The following is an 18,506-nucleotide window of genomic DNA, read 5'->3' as shown; positions in this document are numbered from 1 at the left end:
TATCTTACGATTTGTGTCCATTGTTAGGTTTTTCTTTAACACACTTCAAGCAACACCTATTATAAAGCAGATTTATTTTACTCGTTGCGGCTTATTTCCTATTAAGTTGTGGTTCTTTGGGCAGGGGAGAGCTAGATTGCTCTAGATTCACTCAGAAAACATTTTAGAAAACATTAGAAAGAGCAGTTTCTAGCCGTAATATCCGTAATTTGCGTAATATTCAGTGATTTACTGTGAAATGATATCCTATTATTTCTAGTCGTGAGACTATAATTTTCGGAGCCGTTTAACGGGGAGGAAGAAGGGGGGGGGGAGATGGACTCCATGTGCGAAGGCATTCCTGGCGAAGGCATGCTTTATCGGCGATCAGGCGAGAAATTACGTAATCGTGTTCGCTAATAGTGCTCAAGGCTGCAGGGGTAACTCGCTTGTTTAAAGCAAAAAAAAAAACCTTTTTTGTAGTTATGTGACCACACAGTTATTCCGTACGCACCAGCCGGACTGGTTAAGTTGCCCACAATTCTTTTTTCATCGAAGCATGATATTTCTGACTAGTGAATCAAAACGTTTAAGTTCTAGTTTACAAAAAAAATGCCACTGGTGTTTTTTACAAACTTTCTCCCTACACCACTCGTATTTCATGTTTGGTTATGAAGCGTTCCTTGATCCGGGCATCACGATCAGTCTCGTTCAAAGTCAATCTTGTTCGCGAGTCCTCTTCATTCTGTTCGTTGAGACGAGCAGGTAAGGCTGTCTTCACTTTGCGATGTAAAAGGCGAACTTCGCGGCGCTGTCCCCAAGGGCGGGTGAAGTTTCCCGTCGCATTGTGCGACGTTCCTTTGTGTAGCATCCCCCCACGGCTTTTTGTTCATTCAGACAGGTTTCAGCCGCAGACAGCGGCTGCGGAAAGTTGCTTGGAGATCCACTGCCTTCTCGCCCCATATGAGAGGGAAAGAAAAAAGGGCAAGGGCTCAAGGGGTCTTTTCTCGCCCCTGCCGACCCCGTGCGCACCCAGCTCCAGTGGCTCCAGTCGTTACACCGGATCGTTTACCTGGAACACTGCAGTTGTAGACGTAAGTATATGCGCAAGCGCATGCTTGTTCAGTCGTAGCCTGTTCGATGGTGTTATATCTTTCTCCGTGGTCTGTCCAACCGAGACCCGTTTATCGCTGGATATTCAAAACGAAGCGCCAGAGGCGGCGTTTGGGCAATGTAAGCGACATACAAGGAAGGAGTGTAGGAGCAACTCGTGAGTATTTTCTTGCTTTACAGGGTGCGTTTCATATGACGAGGTAACAACGCCGAGCGTGAAAAAACAAAAACCATGGTTAAAGTGAACGCTAACAAATTTAGTGGCTGCAATGATACGCATGGCTTTGACTGAAAAACAGAACCTTCCTGCATTCGTGCAAATTAAAAAAAAAAAAAAGAAGAATGCCCGGGTTGTTGTAAAATGCTCAAATTCTTCCTCCTTTCTTCCCCTAGCCTGTTCCAAGCATGTATTAAACATGTCACACAACTCTTTTCAGTGCTGAGAAAGACTAGGATCGAAGTTGTTCGTTTATGAGTTCCCACTTTGGTTCCCTTTATTACGTAAGTAAACTTGGACCATTATACACATTCGTGTTTAATGGGTGTTTCTTTTGTGTGAACCATCTGTAATACGTACCTCTGTAGCACTTTGTGTTCTTTTTTAGGTGAAAGATCTGCCGGACTGGAGGAGCAAACGTCGCTTCTACAACCAAGCGAATTTTCAGATGGGTTGTTTCGATTGAGGTAGCGGTCATCTATATACAGTTGGACAGGAAGAAAAGAAGAAAAAGGTCCGAGAGGTTAGTATCCGTTCCCGAATAGTATTTGGTGAGTGTAGAAAATTTCTGAGAGCGTATTTTGATTTGTTTTAGTAGTTCAATTTATGAACTGCTATGCAGCCCATAACTAGTCGCGCCCTATGCTTTCCAGCTGCTGCTGGTGTGACGCAGGTCACAGTCGATAGCGGGCCACATCATTGGTGACTGGATCCACTTTGCGAATATTGGGCTTACAGGAACCCACAAGGTAAGCAATAAACTAATATTCTCAAAATTTAATAGTGCATTTATATTTAAATGATTTTCATCCTAATCTCTGCCTAATAAAAATACATGAACCATGCAGAAGACACAACACTCCGCTAGCGAGCGACTTTGACGAATAGACTCGGGAGATTCAAGTTGGGAGTCAGGCAACCCAAAATTTTGTGCGCTTGCTTTCTTCTGGTCATATGGTTAGCACGAGTTGCTGCGTAGCTGCTTGTTCAGTTACTCTCCTTTTAGTGCGTGCGTGTGTGCGCTCGTTAACTAAACAAATCCTTAGGCGGCGACTACTTTTTCGCGCAAAAACCGCCTACTGCCGCAGCGTACTGAAGTAGGAATTGTTTGCTTTTTCCACACAGACGCAGCCAGCCCCTGGATGGAGCCTCCTCTCCTGCACAGCAGCAGCAATGGAATGTAAATAAAAAAATGTTGTAACCATGCAAAAATAAAATAAAATTTTATTTAAAAGTTCACTTTTCCTTGTTATTTTGAAAATGCTTTAAAATATATCGTAACCGGCAAACGTGGATAACAGAAACAATGCTCCACGATACACATTCCACACGTTTGGCAAAACGTCACTGTAACGTTCCTGCTCCACATTCTGAAAAGGTTTTGCAACGTTAAAAGATTGTTTCAAGCGTGTTTTCTGCAACGTTAAGTAAATGTAAATCGAACATAATTACTATGTTGTCGAAATGCTTCCTCACAGTTCCAATAATGTTTGACGAAACGTTACTGTAACGTTTTTTAGTTCTTAAAATGTTTTTGTAGGGTACTTCTGCAACGTTTGGTAAACGTAACTCCAAAAGTATTTATATGTTGTAGAAATGCTTTCTTACTGTTCGCATAACGTTTGGCGAAATGTGATGTAACGTTTTACATTGTTTTTAAACGTTTTTTGAACGTTATTAGCTTGTTCGCTGCAACGTTAGGGAAATGTAACATTAACATTAATAATATGTTGTAAAAATGTTTTGTGGACGTTTAAATAATGTTTGACAAAACATTACTGTAACGTTTTTGATAACATTAGTTAAACATTTAAAAAAAATGACATTAAGAACATTACTCTAACGTTAGCACCAAACAAAAAAAATACGTTCTTCTAATGTTTTGGTGCTACTTGGGGTAAAGTGCTCCAACTGTGAGCTGTTTGTTTTGTTCGAGAACAACTTTACACCAAACAGATTCACAGCTGTTAGCCTAAAAGTTAAATACTAAACTTGGCAAGCTGTGCTTGACCAGAACAAAAACAAGATTGCCGGAACAGTTGATAAGAAATTTGCTTCTTCGTACTTTTGCGCATCCCGGAATCAGTGTAGTGCTACCATAATTTTGAAATCGCGTTCTCACAATTTTGGGATGACTTTGACCCTATGCTTTGACCTAGAGAAGAGCGGAAGCCATCGCGGACATTTGCGGCCATCTTGGAACGGCTGCGCCAACGGCGGTATGCCGAACTATACGCACGGTGCCATTTCGCAAACGGAACAATCCAAATAGGCGGCATATCGGAAGGCTCTTTTTGTCGCTAGATAAAGATTACCACAAAAGGGAAATAGTTAATACAGTCAAACCCGACTATATCGAACCCGTTTACATCGAATTATCCTCTATATCGAACTATTTCTGCGCACGGGATGTATTCTATGAGAATGTATAGCAAAAATTACGCTTACATCGAACAAGAATAGCAACCACTACCGATATATCGAACGCCAGCGGCGCAAAAATGCCCCCCCCCCCCCCCCCCCCCCCCCCAAGTTGGCTTTCCCTCGCGGCAGAGGAGAAACCCGCCGACACACCCTCGAAATGCGGTTTAGCCCGGCGGTTCCTGTGCAGCTCCTTCACCTCGCTCTTTCTCCCTCTCTCTCTCTCGGGCTGTTTCCGCGTCGGGAAGCCGCCGTCGACCCCCAACATAAAAATAATCCTGGCCCTCCCGCCCCGTTTGCTCAGACAGCCAATCACAGGCTGTTGCCACTCCAGTTCTCTCGTTTCTGGAGAGGCGCGCGTTGTTGTTTTTGCTGTTTTTGCGTTCGGAGCGTGTGCCCACAGTCTCAGAAGTGATTGATGCGCTGGCACTATTTCGTCGTTTCTGCGCGAACGTGGAAGGTGGCGGCCTCAGCTGCTCCGACTCCTTGGACAATGTAGAAATGTGCGTGCTGTCGCAGGCAGCGAAGCTGCTTAAACAGAAGAAAATTCAGGACTACTTCGTGCGGAAGTGAGTTTGTTTCATTAATAAAGTGCTTTCATAAACGGTAGGTGCTTTTATGCTGTCCAATTCTTCAGCATACATATATCGAATTATGCCATATATCGAACTCACAGGCGTTTTTTTTTGCGAGTTCGATATAACCGGGTTTGACTGTAATAGTCGCAACCAAATTTTCTCCTGGTGCATTGCTACTTATTATTAAATCCATTAAATCCAACCAGTCAGTCGGTCCGTCAGTTCCCCAGCTTTCTAATCAATCCTCAAATAAATATCATTGTTCAACCCACAGTACTATATATAAGATTAGAAACAGCGCAAGAGACAGGACGAGGAAACTTACATGTTTATAATCATGAATCCTTACCGACTCGCCCAGCTTCGCCCACTTGTTCACTATATATAAGGGTGTTTCAGCGGACTTCAGCCGGAGTTTAAAGATGATGCATGTTGTTCTATTTTACATGTGGTGTGTCACACTATTTTTTTTGTTCCTTGCCTAATCAGATAATCAGTCACGCTTAATTAGCCAACTTCTGAAGCAACGAAGCTAAGCAAAAAAATTCAATTTTAAAGTTGCAGAGCGGTCTGCAGAATGTGCGAATAAACAGTTTCCGTCTCTCTATCTATTCAGTGTAACTGTTTTTCTGCTTACTGAACATGTTCAAAAAACACCACATGACATGCTCGCTTGCGCGTCCTGATTGCAGTGCTCCCAAATGCTTCGCCACAAACAGCCATCGGCGTGCTGCCGTTGCAAAGGCGACAGTTCAGCGATGTAGGCGTTGGCTGTGCCATTTACGCCACCGATGTGCTCCCCTCGCGGCAGTTCGTCATAGCGATAAGAACAGGGAACGGTTATCGTTTGCGTCGCTGACCTGTCGCTTTTTAAGCGGCAGCAAGCCTGTGGCTGTTAGTGCACCTAATGTTTTGTAGCACTGCAATCACGACACGCAAGCGGGCATGGCACGTCGTGTTTTTGTATATCATGCATGAGTAAGTTGAAAAATACTACGGAAACTATTTATTCGGAAGTTTTGCAAACCTCTACGCAACAATTTCTATTTGGAATTATTCGCCTACCTTTGCTGCTTTAGAAGCTGGCTAAATATTCTTCACTAATTATCTAATTAGGCAAAATACAAAAAAACTTTGCTCTAACCCACGCTGTAAATGTGGTTGGACTTCGAAGCTGTAAACGACACCCAATGCAGTTACCAATGTGACGTCACTTGAAATCTCATACGGGGCTGTACAAAGAGGGAAACCAGTGGCAAGTGAAATGTATTTAACCAAACTTTTTTTTCTGCACAACGTTCACGACTGCTTTATGTTCACACGCGCACACACACGTCCACGAGCACGCACGCACACACGCGCACGCGCACACATGCACGCACACGCACGCACGCACGCACACTCACGCATGCACACAAGCTCCTACGCACTCACACACCGGCGATTTGTAACTGCACCCCGAACTCGCACCATAGCTTCGCTTTAGCCTCACATCATTCGTTTCTTATTCAACGCGCCAGTAACGCGTGTAGGCATGAAAAAAACTTGCGACTTCTTTGGAACCCGGCCTGATACAACGACGAGGCAAAGCACCCACCGAGTGACGTGGTCTGCTCCGGGGGTGACAGGAGCTTTTCCCGCAATGCTTGACGCTTCTCCGCAATACTCGCACTTTAAACCCTTCAGGAACCTTGTGGAACCAATATACCGAAACCATGTTTTATATACTGGTAGTTTTCATTCCAAAGATAACATGATAAGAAAAACATCACAGAACATTTCGAAAATTATGATAATCGGGCTGAAAAGATCGCAGCCAATAGAGTTACGCTCATTTATGATCGCATGGTGGCCGATGGCTGAACTAGGCACCGCCGGCAGCCGATCGCGGAGGCCATGGAGCCGGAAAGCTGGGGATTAATTCAGGACCTGGAAGATGCCATTCGTCGTCCTCATATTCTCCTCCTCTCTAACCACCTCATGCACTTGCACCTGGTCCTTCGCCAAACGACGCCGTGTCTTCCGGTCCGAGTCAGGGCAGCTACACGCGAACGCACAAACGTCGTGCAGCTTGCGCCCGACTAATCGTTCCATATCAACCCAACCCTTCCACGACAGTGCGGACGGGACACGCTCTGTGGAGGCTACTTTCGTCCGTCCCCATCTACAACGATTCGTTCGAGTTCGGAGGGCATTCACCACTCTTCTACGTGATCGCCTACCTTGACCCAATATAAGCAGCGCCACTTCAAGCCGCCACGACGGTCAATGGCCCATCAGTCACCCATCCTTAGACGAACATGGTGGCGACTGCGCCACTACGCCGCACACGTGGTAGTGCTCCGCGCAACGACAAAGCTATGGCAGAGCCGCCCAACACTTGTACGCCGTGTCCACCCGGTTCCTTGGCAGGTTTTGTGGCTCGGACAGTGCACTCGAACTTTGGAAGACATCACTCTAATCTCTCGGCGCTGCTAACAGCTTCCGCCCCGCAGGACGCTAGTTTCCGCCTGCGACCTCTGTGCCACTCCCAGGCAAGGCTTCCCGAGGGAAATGCACTTATTGGACGCCCTCTCTGGACCGACTAGGACAGTATAAGGACTGCAACACGGATCGTAGGCGGGCCGGAGCATTTCTTTAACTCACGATGTCACCCGTTCTAGTTGTCCGTAGTAGTCCGCACCCCTCCCCCTACACTATATAAAAAAAAAACACTTACCGGCGCCTGGTTTCGATCCCACGACCCTGCGGGCGGAACTCAAGGTACATGGTGCTCTACCCACTGCGCCACAAAGCCGACACAGAATGGAGGGCTACGAACGCGCCTTATATCCTTGACCCATTCAAACTACGTCAAGAAGCTGCTGATACAACGCATTCACTGCCTGTGGGCGGAACGCGAGGTTCATGGTGCTTTTCCCACTGCGCCACAAAACCGACACAGAATGAAAGGCTACGAACGCGCCTTATATCCTTGACTCATTCAAACTACGTCAAGAAGCTGCTGATACAACGCATTCACTACCACCAACTCCCCAAACACTAAACGTTAACGCAATATACCCACCCCCTATGCGGCGCATTTACTCAAGTCCCCCTCGCGGGGAGATGGGCCCAACTTTTTATGCTCTACTCATAGATAGGCCATGCACTTCTTCACCGTGGAATAAAATCTATTTACGACTTTACCCAACACATGCATGGACTTTGCGATATGCATCGGTAACACTCGCAGTTCCCCTACATGGTTTTATAAGGTGAAGGTTTTACCTAGAGTGATTCTAGTTCACTCTAGTTTTACCCGGTTTTACCTGTTTGACCAGCGCGCGTGGAGTGATATCGGTGGCCATGGTTTGACCTTCACTCAGGTTCAAGTCATGCCATGGTCATGCCGAAAAAACAAAATAAATTTTACAATATTTGTGTTGCAAAACTAAAAATGCAAAAATACAACCTTAAATATTTTTAGAATACAAGATGTCCTGTTCGCGCAGAGTTGGCGCGTACGGATTGAAAACATGGCGCAGGATGACCAATACCTGTTGGCAACAGCAGCGTACTGCTGTAAACATGGCAGCGCTCGTTCGTCCATGTGCGCGCCTCTAAAAGCGTCGGCGGCGTCGGCTACCAATGGCGATCGACCCTGCCCACGGTCATGACATGCGGTCTCATCTCGGGAGCTTTGGTGCAACGGCAGCCCTCTGACTTTGATCGCCATGGAGTGTCTGTTGTCGAGGACGCACGTTATAGCGGCCGCATTCTGGGGCAACACCATCCTCATAGGTGGGTGCCCAGTGCCAAAGCCGGCTCGGGGCTGCTGTTTTTTTACCGGACGTGTAATTGTTGACGCCAGCATTACGAACAGTGCATCTGGCAAGTTTACCGGGAGATTGAGGTGCCCTGCCCTTTTTTAGAAAGCTCGATGTTGTTGGTTTTTCACTAGCAGTGCTTGGAGCGTGGGCACTGCTTGGAGCGTGGGAAACACGTTCTTCTCTTTGTTAAGTGCCCGAGGCTGCGATCACGGTGTTCCCGTGGAAACGAGTGCTCTGTTAAGTTCACGAGGATGGCTTGGTGGGCTAGTTGGTGATGTATGTTAGTGGGGTTACCGGCTCACGCAGACGGGGACACCGATGGAAGAAACGACAGGACAAGGCGCTGAACTACAACTGATGTCCTAATGAACGATGCTATATGTACTACGTAGTGAAGTCCCACCGGAAATTGCTATACGCATTACCCATATAGCGCCATCTATGAGGAGCTGTCAGAAACACTCCCGAGCTTGCTTGGTGGCGGGCTGACGCGACCTCCGTACGAACGGCAATGTACAGGTCCGCGCAGAAGTAAATGGAGCACGGGAGCGGCGGCCGAACTGCATCGCTGCGCCGCGTATGGGCGCCGACGGGAACCATGGAGCGCCGGTCAAAGAGTGTGTTCGCACTGCCCCCGCCGCCCTATCTGATATGTTTAATCGCCGCTCTGCTGGCATGTCATGCTCGGCGAGACGGTCTTCAAAAGGCAGCGCTGGGCTATAGAGGGGCGCTGGTTGCATTGGCACTCGCTGGCATCAGCGGTGACCGAATCCGCTGCGCATGAGCTGGACGAAGCTGCACGCACCCGGAAACGTGCCTTGATGCGCGCTGTAAAGGGTGGCATAAAATTGTTAGGCCGCTGCTGTTTGGCATAGCATGTCATTGCGATATAATTAATTGTAAGCGGCCAACAAAATTGCCATATACAGTATAGAAAGCACGTTCACAGACATTTTCGTTGTTCAGAAACAAAAAATCTCGCTTACTAGATTTCTTCTTTAATTTTGGGTTTGTCTCAAGTTATTGCTGCCGGTCAGTCTAGGTCTGTTCTGAAGAAAGGGAAATAAAAATAGCCCATGTCGTGGAAATTCTGTATTAAAGAACACCGTCAAGAATAGGTACAATCGTTGCCTGCTATTACAGCGGGCCTCATAGGGCGCATATTTTGTTGTCGCATTAACCCTTTCGCTCCCGTTGACGAGGCTAGGCGACATAGGATTTGGTACCAAATTAACCGATTAAGGGTCTGGTCGCCATCAGTCATGATGACTATACTCGTCATCGGTCATTTTACGGCCTTGACGGCGCTTTTTGCAAGACATTGAGGTCATGCGGTGAAGCCATCCTTCAATTCAAAACAAATTTGCAACACTTTCCTAACTAAATGGGATGGCGTATTGAACTAAATATTAACAAATGCAAAGCTATGCGAATATCCCGCACTAATACCACTACATTTTGTTACTATCTAAACGATACTGCGTTAGAAGCTGTAAAGTCGTATAAGTATTTAGGTGTCCACATAGCAAGTAACCTGACCTGGTCCCTTTATATTCAAAATGTAATGAACAGCCCTAATCGCATGTTAGGTTACTTACGACGAAACTTCTATAACGTACCGCCAGAGCTTAAATTACTGCTATTCAAAACACTAATGCGACCAAATTTTGAATACGCTACGCGTGTTTTGGACCCTCACCACGCAGATCTCCTTAACCCACTTCAACTCGTACAGAATAACTTTGTTCGTTTTATACTATCTAATTATAACCGAGGTGCAAGTTCAAGTGCAATGAAGTCAAACATTGTGCTTCCATTCGTATCATCTCGCCGAAAGATTTCTTGCTTAACTTTGTTCCATAAGCTTTATCATAACATTGCTCTTCGCGATAAACTAGTCCCCCGGCCTCTGTACTTCTCTTCTCACATCGATCATCTTCACAAAGTGGGTTTTCAGCCAAGCTACACGAAAGCGTTTTATCAGTCTTTTTTCCCTCTTACATCTTCGGGATGGAACCACTTTCCCGAAGATATTGTTACGATTGCCGATAACTATTTGTTTCGCGCATGCGTAGCAAAGATTGTATAATTAGGAGCAACTTCATGTATCTTTCTTATTAACAATTACACTGTATTTGTATTCTGTATTATCTTGACTTGTAACCACTCCCCACTGTAATGCCTCTGGCTGTGAGGGTAAAATAAATAAATAAATAAATAAATATCAGGTGGTTGTTAAAAATAACAACGTCGGTTTCAATGCGACAAAAAATATGCGCCCTATGAGGCCCGCTGTAATAGCAGGCAACGACTGTACCTATTCTTTACGGTGTTCTCTAATACAGCATTTCCACCGCATGGACATTTTTTATTTCCCTTTCTTCAGAACAGACCTGGACTGACCGGCAGCAATAACTTGGAAAATTAATCCGGAGCCCTCCAATACGGCGCGCCTCATCGCCTGCGTTGCGTCGGCGCGTTAAACCCTACAATCAATCAATCAGCAATAACTTGGGACAAACCCAAAAGTAAAGAAGAAATCTCGTAAGCGAGATTTTTTTTTTCCGAACAACGAAAATGTTCGTGAATGTGCTTTCTATACTGTACATGGCAATTGTGTTGGCCGCTTAAAATTATTACATAGCAGTGACATGCTATGTCAAATCGCAACGGCCTACAATGTTATGCCGCCCTTTACAGCGCGCAACAAGGCACGTTTCCGGGCGCGCGCAGCTTCGTCCAGCTCATGAGCAGCGGATTCGGTCGCCGCTGATGCCTGCGAGCGGCAATGCAACCAGCGCCCCTCTATAGCCCAGCGCTGCCTTTTGAAGACCGTCTCGCCGAGCATGACACGCCAGCAGACCGGCGATTAAACATATCAGATAGGGCGGCGGGGGCAGTGTGAACACACTCTTTGACCGGCGCTCCATGGTTCCCGTCGGCGCCCATACGCGGCGCAGCGATGCAGTTCGGCCGCCGCTCCTGTGCTCCGTTTACTTTTGCGCGGACCTGTACCTTTTCGGTCACGGCAAAGTTTGCGCTGCAGTCAAGGGCGCGAAATAGATTATGGCTGTCCACAGGGACGTTTACGACGCGTTTGAGCTTTTAATCGAGGCAGGAACAGAAATTACGCGGGCAGCCGGTGCACAACATACGGTTAATACGGTGTTGATCAACATATCGTATGTTGGGTCGGGCCGGCCGCGTCATTTTTTGTTTATTTTATTTTTGAGTTTTGTGTAAGCAAGTATGTGTAGCCGGAAGCTGTTCATTCCTGGGTATTGCCAACTCTCTAAATAATATCCCACGGCGGCTTTATTCGCCTTAATAAGATTTATCAGGCGCCAGATTGCTCAGATCTCGCATGGTCTCTCAAGGCTGCTGGGGGTACAATGTCTCGGGTTCGATTCCCGGCAGCCAAGGCTGCGTTGAATTTACGATGAAGGCGAAAAATTACTGCGTGTACCCGATGTTTCGATCAACACTAAAGATCCCTGTCTACAACGCTGCCCCGTGCCTCTTAGCGCGTTGTGGTTTCGGCGGCGCACAAAACACCAGTTTTGATTGACTACGCAGCAGTTAACTAAAGCATGTTCTACAGGAACTCCTGAGTACAAACGGGAGAACATGCACCTGTGCTCATATGTGTTTGTACACCTTGCCTCGAGCTGTTAAAGTTGGCTTTTCCGCATGGCGGGTAAGCTGTGCAAGAAAGTCACCGGGGCTAAATGTGATAGTAAGAAACGCCTCTGATGTAAAGCAGCTCATCCATAGTGTTTAAGAAACGCTTAGGAAACATTCCTTTGCAATGTGACCTTTAAACGTTTCACACCCATCTTCCCACTCGGCCTTCTTTTGGTAAATAAAGGCGCTTTCAACATGCAGACACAGGAAAAGGAAGGTGTATAGAACTTTTTTCTTTCACGTACATTATGTCACATGCAAGCAGTGCCATTTGTCCACCACATTTTACTTTGTGCATTGTAACAGTTTCTTACCAAGATCCAAAGACTCGCCTAGGAAATTTCACATCACGAATGGTAAAAAAAAATTATCTCTGTAAATTATGTGGAAGCAATGCCCATCTCTTCATTGTTGACACGTTCTAGTTTATCAGAGCTGCTGCAGCCAAGCGTCATGTTACATATCTATAAACTAGAAAATACAGGAAAGAGGCCATTTCTAAGCAGACGGAATTATATTGATTAGCATCTGCGTTGTTTGAATTGTATGTTTTCCAACTGGCAGGGCAACTGCTATTATTTCTATGCACATAAGATGCCCATGATTTTGCTCCAGTATGTGACTCTTAGGTGGTTACATGCTGATAAAAGAATTCTGTGCTATCTTCATTCATACAATTCAACTCGTCCGTGCTCATGGTGAGCATGCAGGGTGCACGTGTGACGCTTAGCATGGTAAACGTCAGGCGACGTCTGCTCAGTTGTAATGAGAATATGTCTACTCCAGAATGCTTAAATAACTGAACCAATCGTGAAAAACAGTCAACTCAAAACAACCTGAAAAAAATAGAAGCACCCACCACCCTAAAAGAAAAAGTAGACAAGAAGAAACGAGTTAACTATTTCACATTAATTTCAGGTTATCCAAAAATAAGTCTCCATGCAGAAGGTCCAAGAAAGGCTGTTGTTTCTTACACTTTCAAGAAGACACCAACACTGCCATTGTTTTACAATATAAAGTAAATATTTATTACACCATATCCTCAGCTTCAGTTGGTGTTGTCCTTTCTGGGTGACCTGTAAAACCAAAGGTGCAATATAATTAGCAATACAGATGTGTTCCTTCTATACATGATAGAAAAAGAGCAAAAAAATATACATGGCAAAACCCAGGACCTTCTTCATTTTGTGTTATTTTTTGTTCTACTGGCCCAATTTCAATTCTTGAAACCAACTTTCGTGAAAAACCTATTGAGCATGATTTTCCATACCAACTCTTATTACATGAAATGGCTGCACAATACTTTTTGCCTGAATGTAAATGTGGCTAAGAAATTTCTTCATGATTATTTTCAAGCAGCCAGTTTTTATTGCCAGTCACAGAAAATTGGGGCAGATGGTGCAGAACTGTATGCGGCCACACAGTGTGAAGTGGTGTCCAATTTCTTTGCAAATCACTTGTTAGCCCAACTGGAACCACACCACATACAGAAGCTGTCGTAGTCTTTGACACAGCCTTATAAATTGACGTGAACCTTTTTCCTCCGCAGTTAGAACTGATATCCTTTTTTTGCTGCCTGGTGCTGTTTACAGTAAGAACTACATTTTTTTAGGAAAAAGGAATTGCCACCCAAAGAAAACCACTTCTGATTCAAAATAGCAATGTACAAGATTAGAATCATACTGCAGAATGGGAACGTATACATGTCCCCCCCCCCCCTCCTCCTACCCCCCCCCCCCCCAGCTACCCCAGCAAACTTGCACCTTCTCCCATGCCCTCTGCCTCTTCCTTCGTGAAACTGGATTTGCCGGCCCCCTCAATATAAAATCCTGCTGACGCCCATGCATAAGGAACCAATAAAGTGTGCCGCTGGCCGAATTGGTTCTCAATGCATAAATACGAGACTGATTCAAGGAGAAACGATAAGAAAAAGGGCACAAGTGCCTTCATGGCCACTTTCACTACAACTTGGAACGATGTTTTGGCCTTGAGAAAGGTATACACCTCCATGCCTATTCGGCACTAGGAAGCGGATCCAAGCATCAGCACTGACTCCCCCCATCTATCATTACTAATAGCTTCACACTTGTTGATTAAAAAAGTGCTTGTCCTTATGCGTCATCCCATTTGTAACAATGCATGCAACAACATTTAACAAGGCGAGGGGAAACGCGCTGAAGGCATACAATACGCGTTCGCACCGTTCAGTTGCACGGGCCGGCTGTTAAGGAACCACGCGACAACGCATGCATGCTCGCGCATCGGCTGGAAAGGCTGGTGACGGAAACACAAGCTCGGTGGTCGATGCGGGTCTCCTACTTCAACATCAGTAAAGCAAGCGTTACGGGACAAACCAACGAGGCCAGAAATACCTACCTTCAGATTGGGCAAGCCGTCTTCGAACCACTGCGGTGTGTTGACGGCGTGATCGGAAAGTTGCCACGCCAGCTTGACGGCCCTGGCGCGAATCGTGTACATCAGCCCGGCCCACGACTCAAGACTTGCGCTTTATTACCGCGATTTGTCGCAACAAGATTGGTGGGATCGATCCATCCATGGATCAGTCAAAAGCGACGAAAAGCAGCCGTGTCGACTGGCCAAACGCTTGAGACCACGTACGTTAAAAAACATAAAAAAAAAGTGTTTCTGACAGCACCCCTAGATGGCGCTATATGGGTAGTGCGTATAGCAATTTCCGGTGGGACTTCACTACGTAGTACATATAGCATCGTCCTTTTTTAATTCTGAAAAGGAAGATATATAAACCCCCGCACATCCAATAGCATGCCAACACAATCTGAAGTCAACACCTATCCACCCGCCCTCAGCATGTTACAAACGTTGCACCAGATAATTTTTCTTTTTACGAGACCGCAACCAAAGGCGTGCTTACAGCTTTCATTAAGCCGCTCAGTTTGAAGCGCTTCGATAACTTCTCTCTGGTGAGCATTTCACACTCTCCGAACAACGAAACGCAAGCACATTTTCTACAGTGCAAAGCCCAGGGTCTTGAAACAACAGTCTTTTCCGCGAGGTTCTTATGTTCCCTTAGCCTCTCATTGACGTATAGCTACTCGCCCGGCCAAAAGAAAGGGATTATTTGGTGCAACGTTTGTAACATGCTGAGGGCGAGAGGATAAGTTTTTACGTCAGGTTGGGTTGGCCATGCTATTGGATGTGCGGAGGTTATATATCTTTTTTTTTCAGAACAAAAAATCAGTTGAAGTGCAACCCGTGCCACAGGGACACGAAAAATGACATGAAGTGTTTAAAGGAGCCAGGAAGACAAATTACAAGTTTGTGTTATGCTAAAGATTTCATGGTTTTAGAGCCCCCAGCGCTTGCCCGAAGGCGAACAATGCTTATTCACTGAGAAAGTGATTAAATGAAGTTAAAATTTTGATTTTCCCGCTAAATCGAACCTTTTCGTGGTCTGCAATGAAATCACAGAAACTGACCGCTCTGCAGCCGATTGGCATACTGTGGCAAGCCGTTTTCTGCCTTTGGTTTGTTTTTGATCGTATTGAAACCTGGCTTGTTTTTGTTCAGGGAGAATATCATCGTTTCGTGAAACATAGTGCTCGCTCGACAGATATGGTCACGTAAGACACCGTTGCTTGCGTCGATCTGCCAGTGTCGTCTAAGACAACCCCCGAAGCCCCGCAGTCCTGTGCAGCTAAACCAAGCATAGTGCGCGCAGTACCAACAGCAGTACGCATCGGTACTTCTATGTTTATGTGTGCTTTCGTAACTTCCACTGTTTGTCCCACCATTCTTACAGCTTTAAAAAGAATGTGCCCTAAATTTAAGTGCAAATAGCTCGTTCAACAAGCTTATAAGCTCTGCCTAATTTGCGTTTGCTTTTGCCACTCTCCGCCAATCGCAGAGCTGGCTGGTATGACATCATAGGTTCTGTTGCGGGAAATGAGCTAGTGGGTCGCATGGCCATTCTTTTTTTCCCCATCACATAGCATATTTGAGTGAAGCTTAGCTTAAAAGTGGTGTCCGCATTGTTCTAACGAGGCAATCCTTTGAATGAACCAAACTTGAATTTTGTCTTCATGTCCCCTTTAAATGTAAACTTCGCTCAAATAAGCTACATAATTAGGAAAGGGAATGGCCATGCGACTCACTAGCTCACTTCCCGCACTAGGACATATGACACCATACGCACAGCTGTGCAATTGGCTGAGGCCAGCAAAAGCAGATGCAAGTTAGGCAGGGCTTATAAGATTGCAGAATGAGCTATTTTCGCTTAAGTGTAATGCATATTCATTTTATAGCAGTAAGAATGGTGGGGTGAAACAATGGATGTTACGAAAGAAGAACCAGTGCATATTGTTGTTGGTACTGCGCGCACTATGCTTGTTATGGCAGCACAGCAGTGCAGCACTTTGGGATTTTCTCAGACTACGCTGGCCGACCGGTGTAAGCGACATTGTCTTATGCGACTTTATTTGTCGACGTACGTGTTTCACGAAACAATTAGTACCTACTGTAATAAAACCAAGCCGGGAGCAAACACAGTCAAAAACAAAGCAAAGGTGAAGAGCGGTGTGGAGCAGTACGGTGGCGACACCTAGGATTGATGGTAAACAAGGCTTCGCAGTCCGCTGCAGATGGGACGGCGCACTTGAGATTCACTTGAAGTCCCTTCCTTGTGTCGTCATGGCAGACGGCACAAAACACATGATTTGTCGGGAGAATCAAAATGTTAACTTGAATTGATTAATTTCATGGCGAATAAAGCATCATTTGCTGCTCAACCCGCGCTAAGGGCACTACAAAACCCCAAATCTTTCGAACAAAACAAACTTGTATTTTGTCTGCATGGCCCCTTTAATGTGGCAGTCACACTCCCTCAGGCTGTGTGGCCACTTTTGAACAATATGGGGCTACCGTGAGGCATCGCTTTGCACCACACACATAAAAACCATTTGAAAGACCAGCTGATCTAGTTCTGATTGATATAAAATACTACTTGCAAAATCTACTGCAAATGAAAAAAAAAAGCTCATAATTTTAAACGTAATCAAATTTTGGATCACATGTACCTACATTCGAAAAGAATTATGTAAAACTATTCAACGTAAAGGGAGGACATTTGCTGTGTGCTTAGAAGACATGCCAATCGGCCACATGATGATAAAATTGTTCTCAGCCAAATAGGTTTTCACCTGTCTGCTGAAAGGCAAATAAAAGCTAACAGAAGAAAATTGATGGTGTCAGTGGTGTCAGTATGATTATAACCAGGCAACCTTTTGAATGAACCAAACTTGTGTTTTCTCTTCATGGCTCCTTTAAAGCCTTAAGATACCGAATGACATTAATTGGGCGGGCGGTGCTACACATGGAAATGCAAAGGCATTAAATGTGTTACACATGATGGGGATCATGCCTTAAAAGAGAAATTCACTCATATTTTAGTTGTCTTTAACATAGAGATAAACGTCTTACAAGGGTTGAAAAGGTTTTTTGTGAAAGAAAACATTATGAGAAATAGTGTCTTCTTAAAAATGGTGTGAGCCGTTCCTAAAAGTGGCTTCAGCAGCTGCCATCGTCTGCCAGCGGTAGCCAAATTCGAAAAATTTAGCAGGATGTTTTGCCTTTTGCCATTTTTTTAGTGAACTTGCTCTTCAAAACTTCGCCACCAAGAGGGCACAAAAAAAAATCGTCTTATTTCGAAGTTCAGCTAAGTTTCCATGTCAACACTCTGGTGCTAAGAGTTTCGTTGGTCTCATTTGGTGCTCGTCACGTTCGAGAGTAGGCAGATTTCAGGCGTTCGTGAAAGTGAATGAGTTGTGCAGAACTCCTTAAACCAAAAATGACATTAGAGCGAAGGACATTAGATTTTTGCATCCAGCAGTGAATTAATGGCATTGAAACTTAAAGCATTTGCACTTAATGTCATTTTTCGTGTACGTGTGGCAAAGGTATTACCTACGCAAAAAATATGGCGAATTCACCGTGAATTTATGCAGTCGGGATAATGGCCCGAAATGTAATGCCTATTCATCTTATAGCAATAAAAATGGTGAGGTGAAACAATGGAAGTTACGAAAGTACACGTAAACATAGAGGCACCAGTGTGTACTGCTGTTGGTACTGCGCTTACTATGCTTATTATAGCTGCACAGCAGTCCGCCACTTTGGGGTTGTCTCACACGACACTCGCGAATTGGCGTAAGTGACATTGTCTTTTGTTTGTCGAGCATACCCAATGTTTCACGCAACGATTAATACCTACCATAACAAAAACAAGCAAGCTGCGAATACAGTCAAACAAAGCAAGGGCGGACCGCTGCCCTGTGCAGTATAGTGGCGCCATCCAGGAGGACTGATGGTAAACAAGGTAAACAGTCCGCTGCAGACTGAACAACGTACTAACGTTTTCTCGAAGACCTGTCCAGGTTAAGCCATCGTGGACGCCACGAAACACATGATTTGGTGGGATAATCAAAATTTTAACTCGGATTGAATAATTTCTTAGTGAATAAGACATTGCTTGCTGCTGGACAAGCGCTGGGGGCATTATAAACCGTATCGTCGGAACTATTTCTTCTCTGCAAGGGCAAGAAATATGCTACCACAATCATCATCGTCATAACCATTATGATTATGACTAATATTATTATCGTTTATCCTACTTGCGGACTTATGAAATTGCTTTTGATAACTCGAACAAATAAATAACGGCTACCA

At 45.2% G+C, this 18,506-nt stretch overlaps 1 protein-coding gene and 1 long non-coding RNA gene across 3 annotated transcripts in view; both read left to right on the top strand.

Moving 5' to 3' along the window:
• The first annotated feature begins 337 nt into the window (after positions 1-337).
• Positions 338-2,235, top strand: LOC144163376 (uncharacterized). Of its 2 annotated transcripts, none has more exons than XR_013320903.1 (3): positions 338-1,593; positions 1,678-1,832; positions 1,963-2,235. It is a non-coding gene; the product is annotated as an uncharacterized LOC144163376 (long non-coding RNA). The 2 variants fall into 2 exon arrangements; XR_013320902.1 differs by having other exon boundaries at positions 342-1,593; positions 1,698-1,832; positions 1,963-2,234.
• A 5,615-nt stretch (positions 2,236-7,850) lies between these two features.
• Positions 7,851-18,506, top strand: part of LOC144175534 (tRNA (34-2'-O)-methyltransferase regulator WDR6-like) — a 161,844-nt gene continuing 151,188 nt past the window's right edge. The window contains exon 1 of the mRNA XM_077704610.1: positions 7,851-8,091. Within this exon, the coding sequence (XP_077560736.1) occupies positions 8,025-8,091 (67 nt within the window). The 5' untranslated portion in view covers positions 7,851-8,024. The remainder of the gene's footprint in view (positions 8,092-18,506) is intronic.

The sequence above is a fragment of the Haemaphysalis longicornis genome, unplaced genomic scaffold, assembly GCF_048455015.1.
Source record: "Haemaphysalis longicornis isolate Haplotype H1 unplaced genomic scaffold, Haemaphysalis longicornis Haplotype H1 scaffold_1, whole genome shotgun sequence".
NCBI lineage: Eukaryota > Metazoa > Arthropoda > Arachnida > Ixodida > Ixodidae > Haemaphysalis > Haemaphysalis longicornis.
The sequence above is the reverse complement of the archived record's forward strand: the minus strand, read 5'-3'. Positions and strand labels throughout refer to the sequence as shown.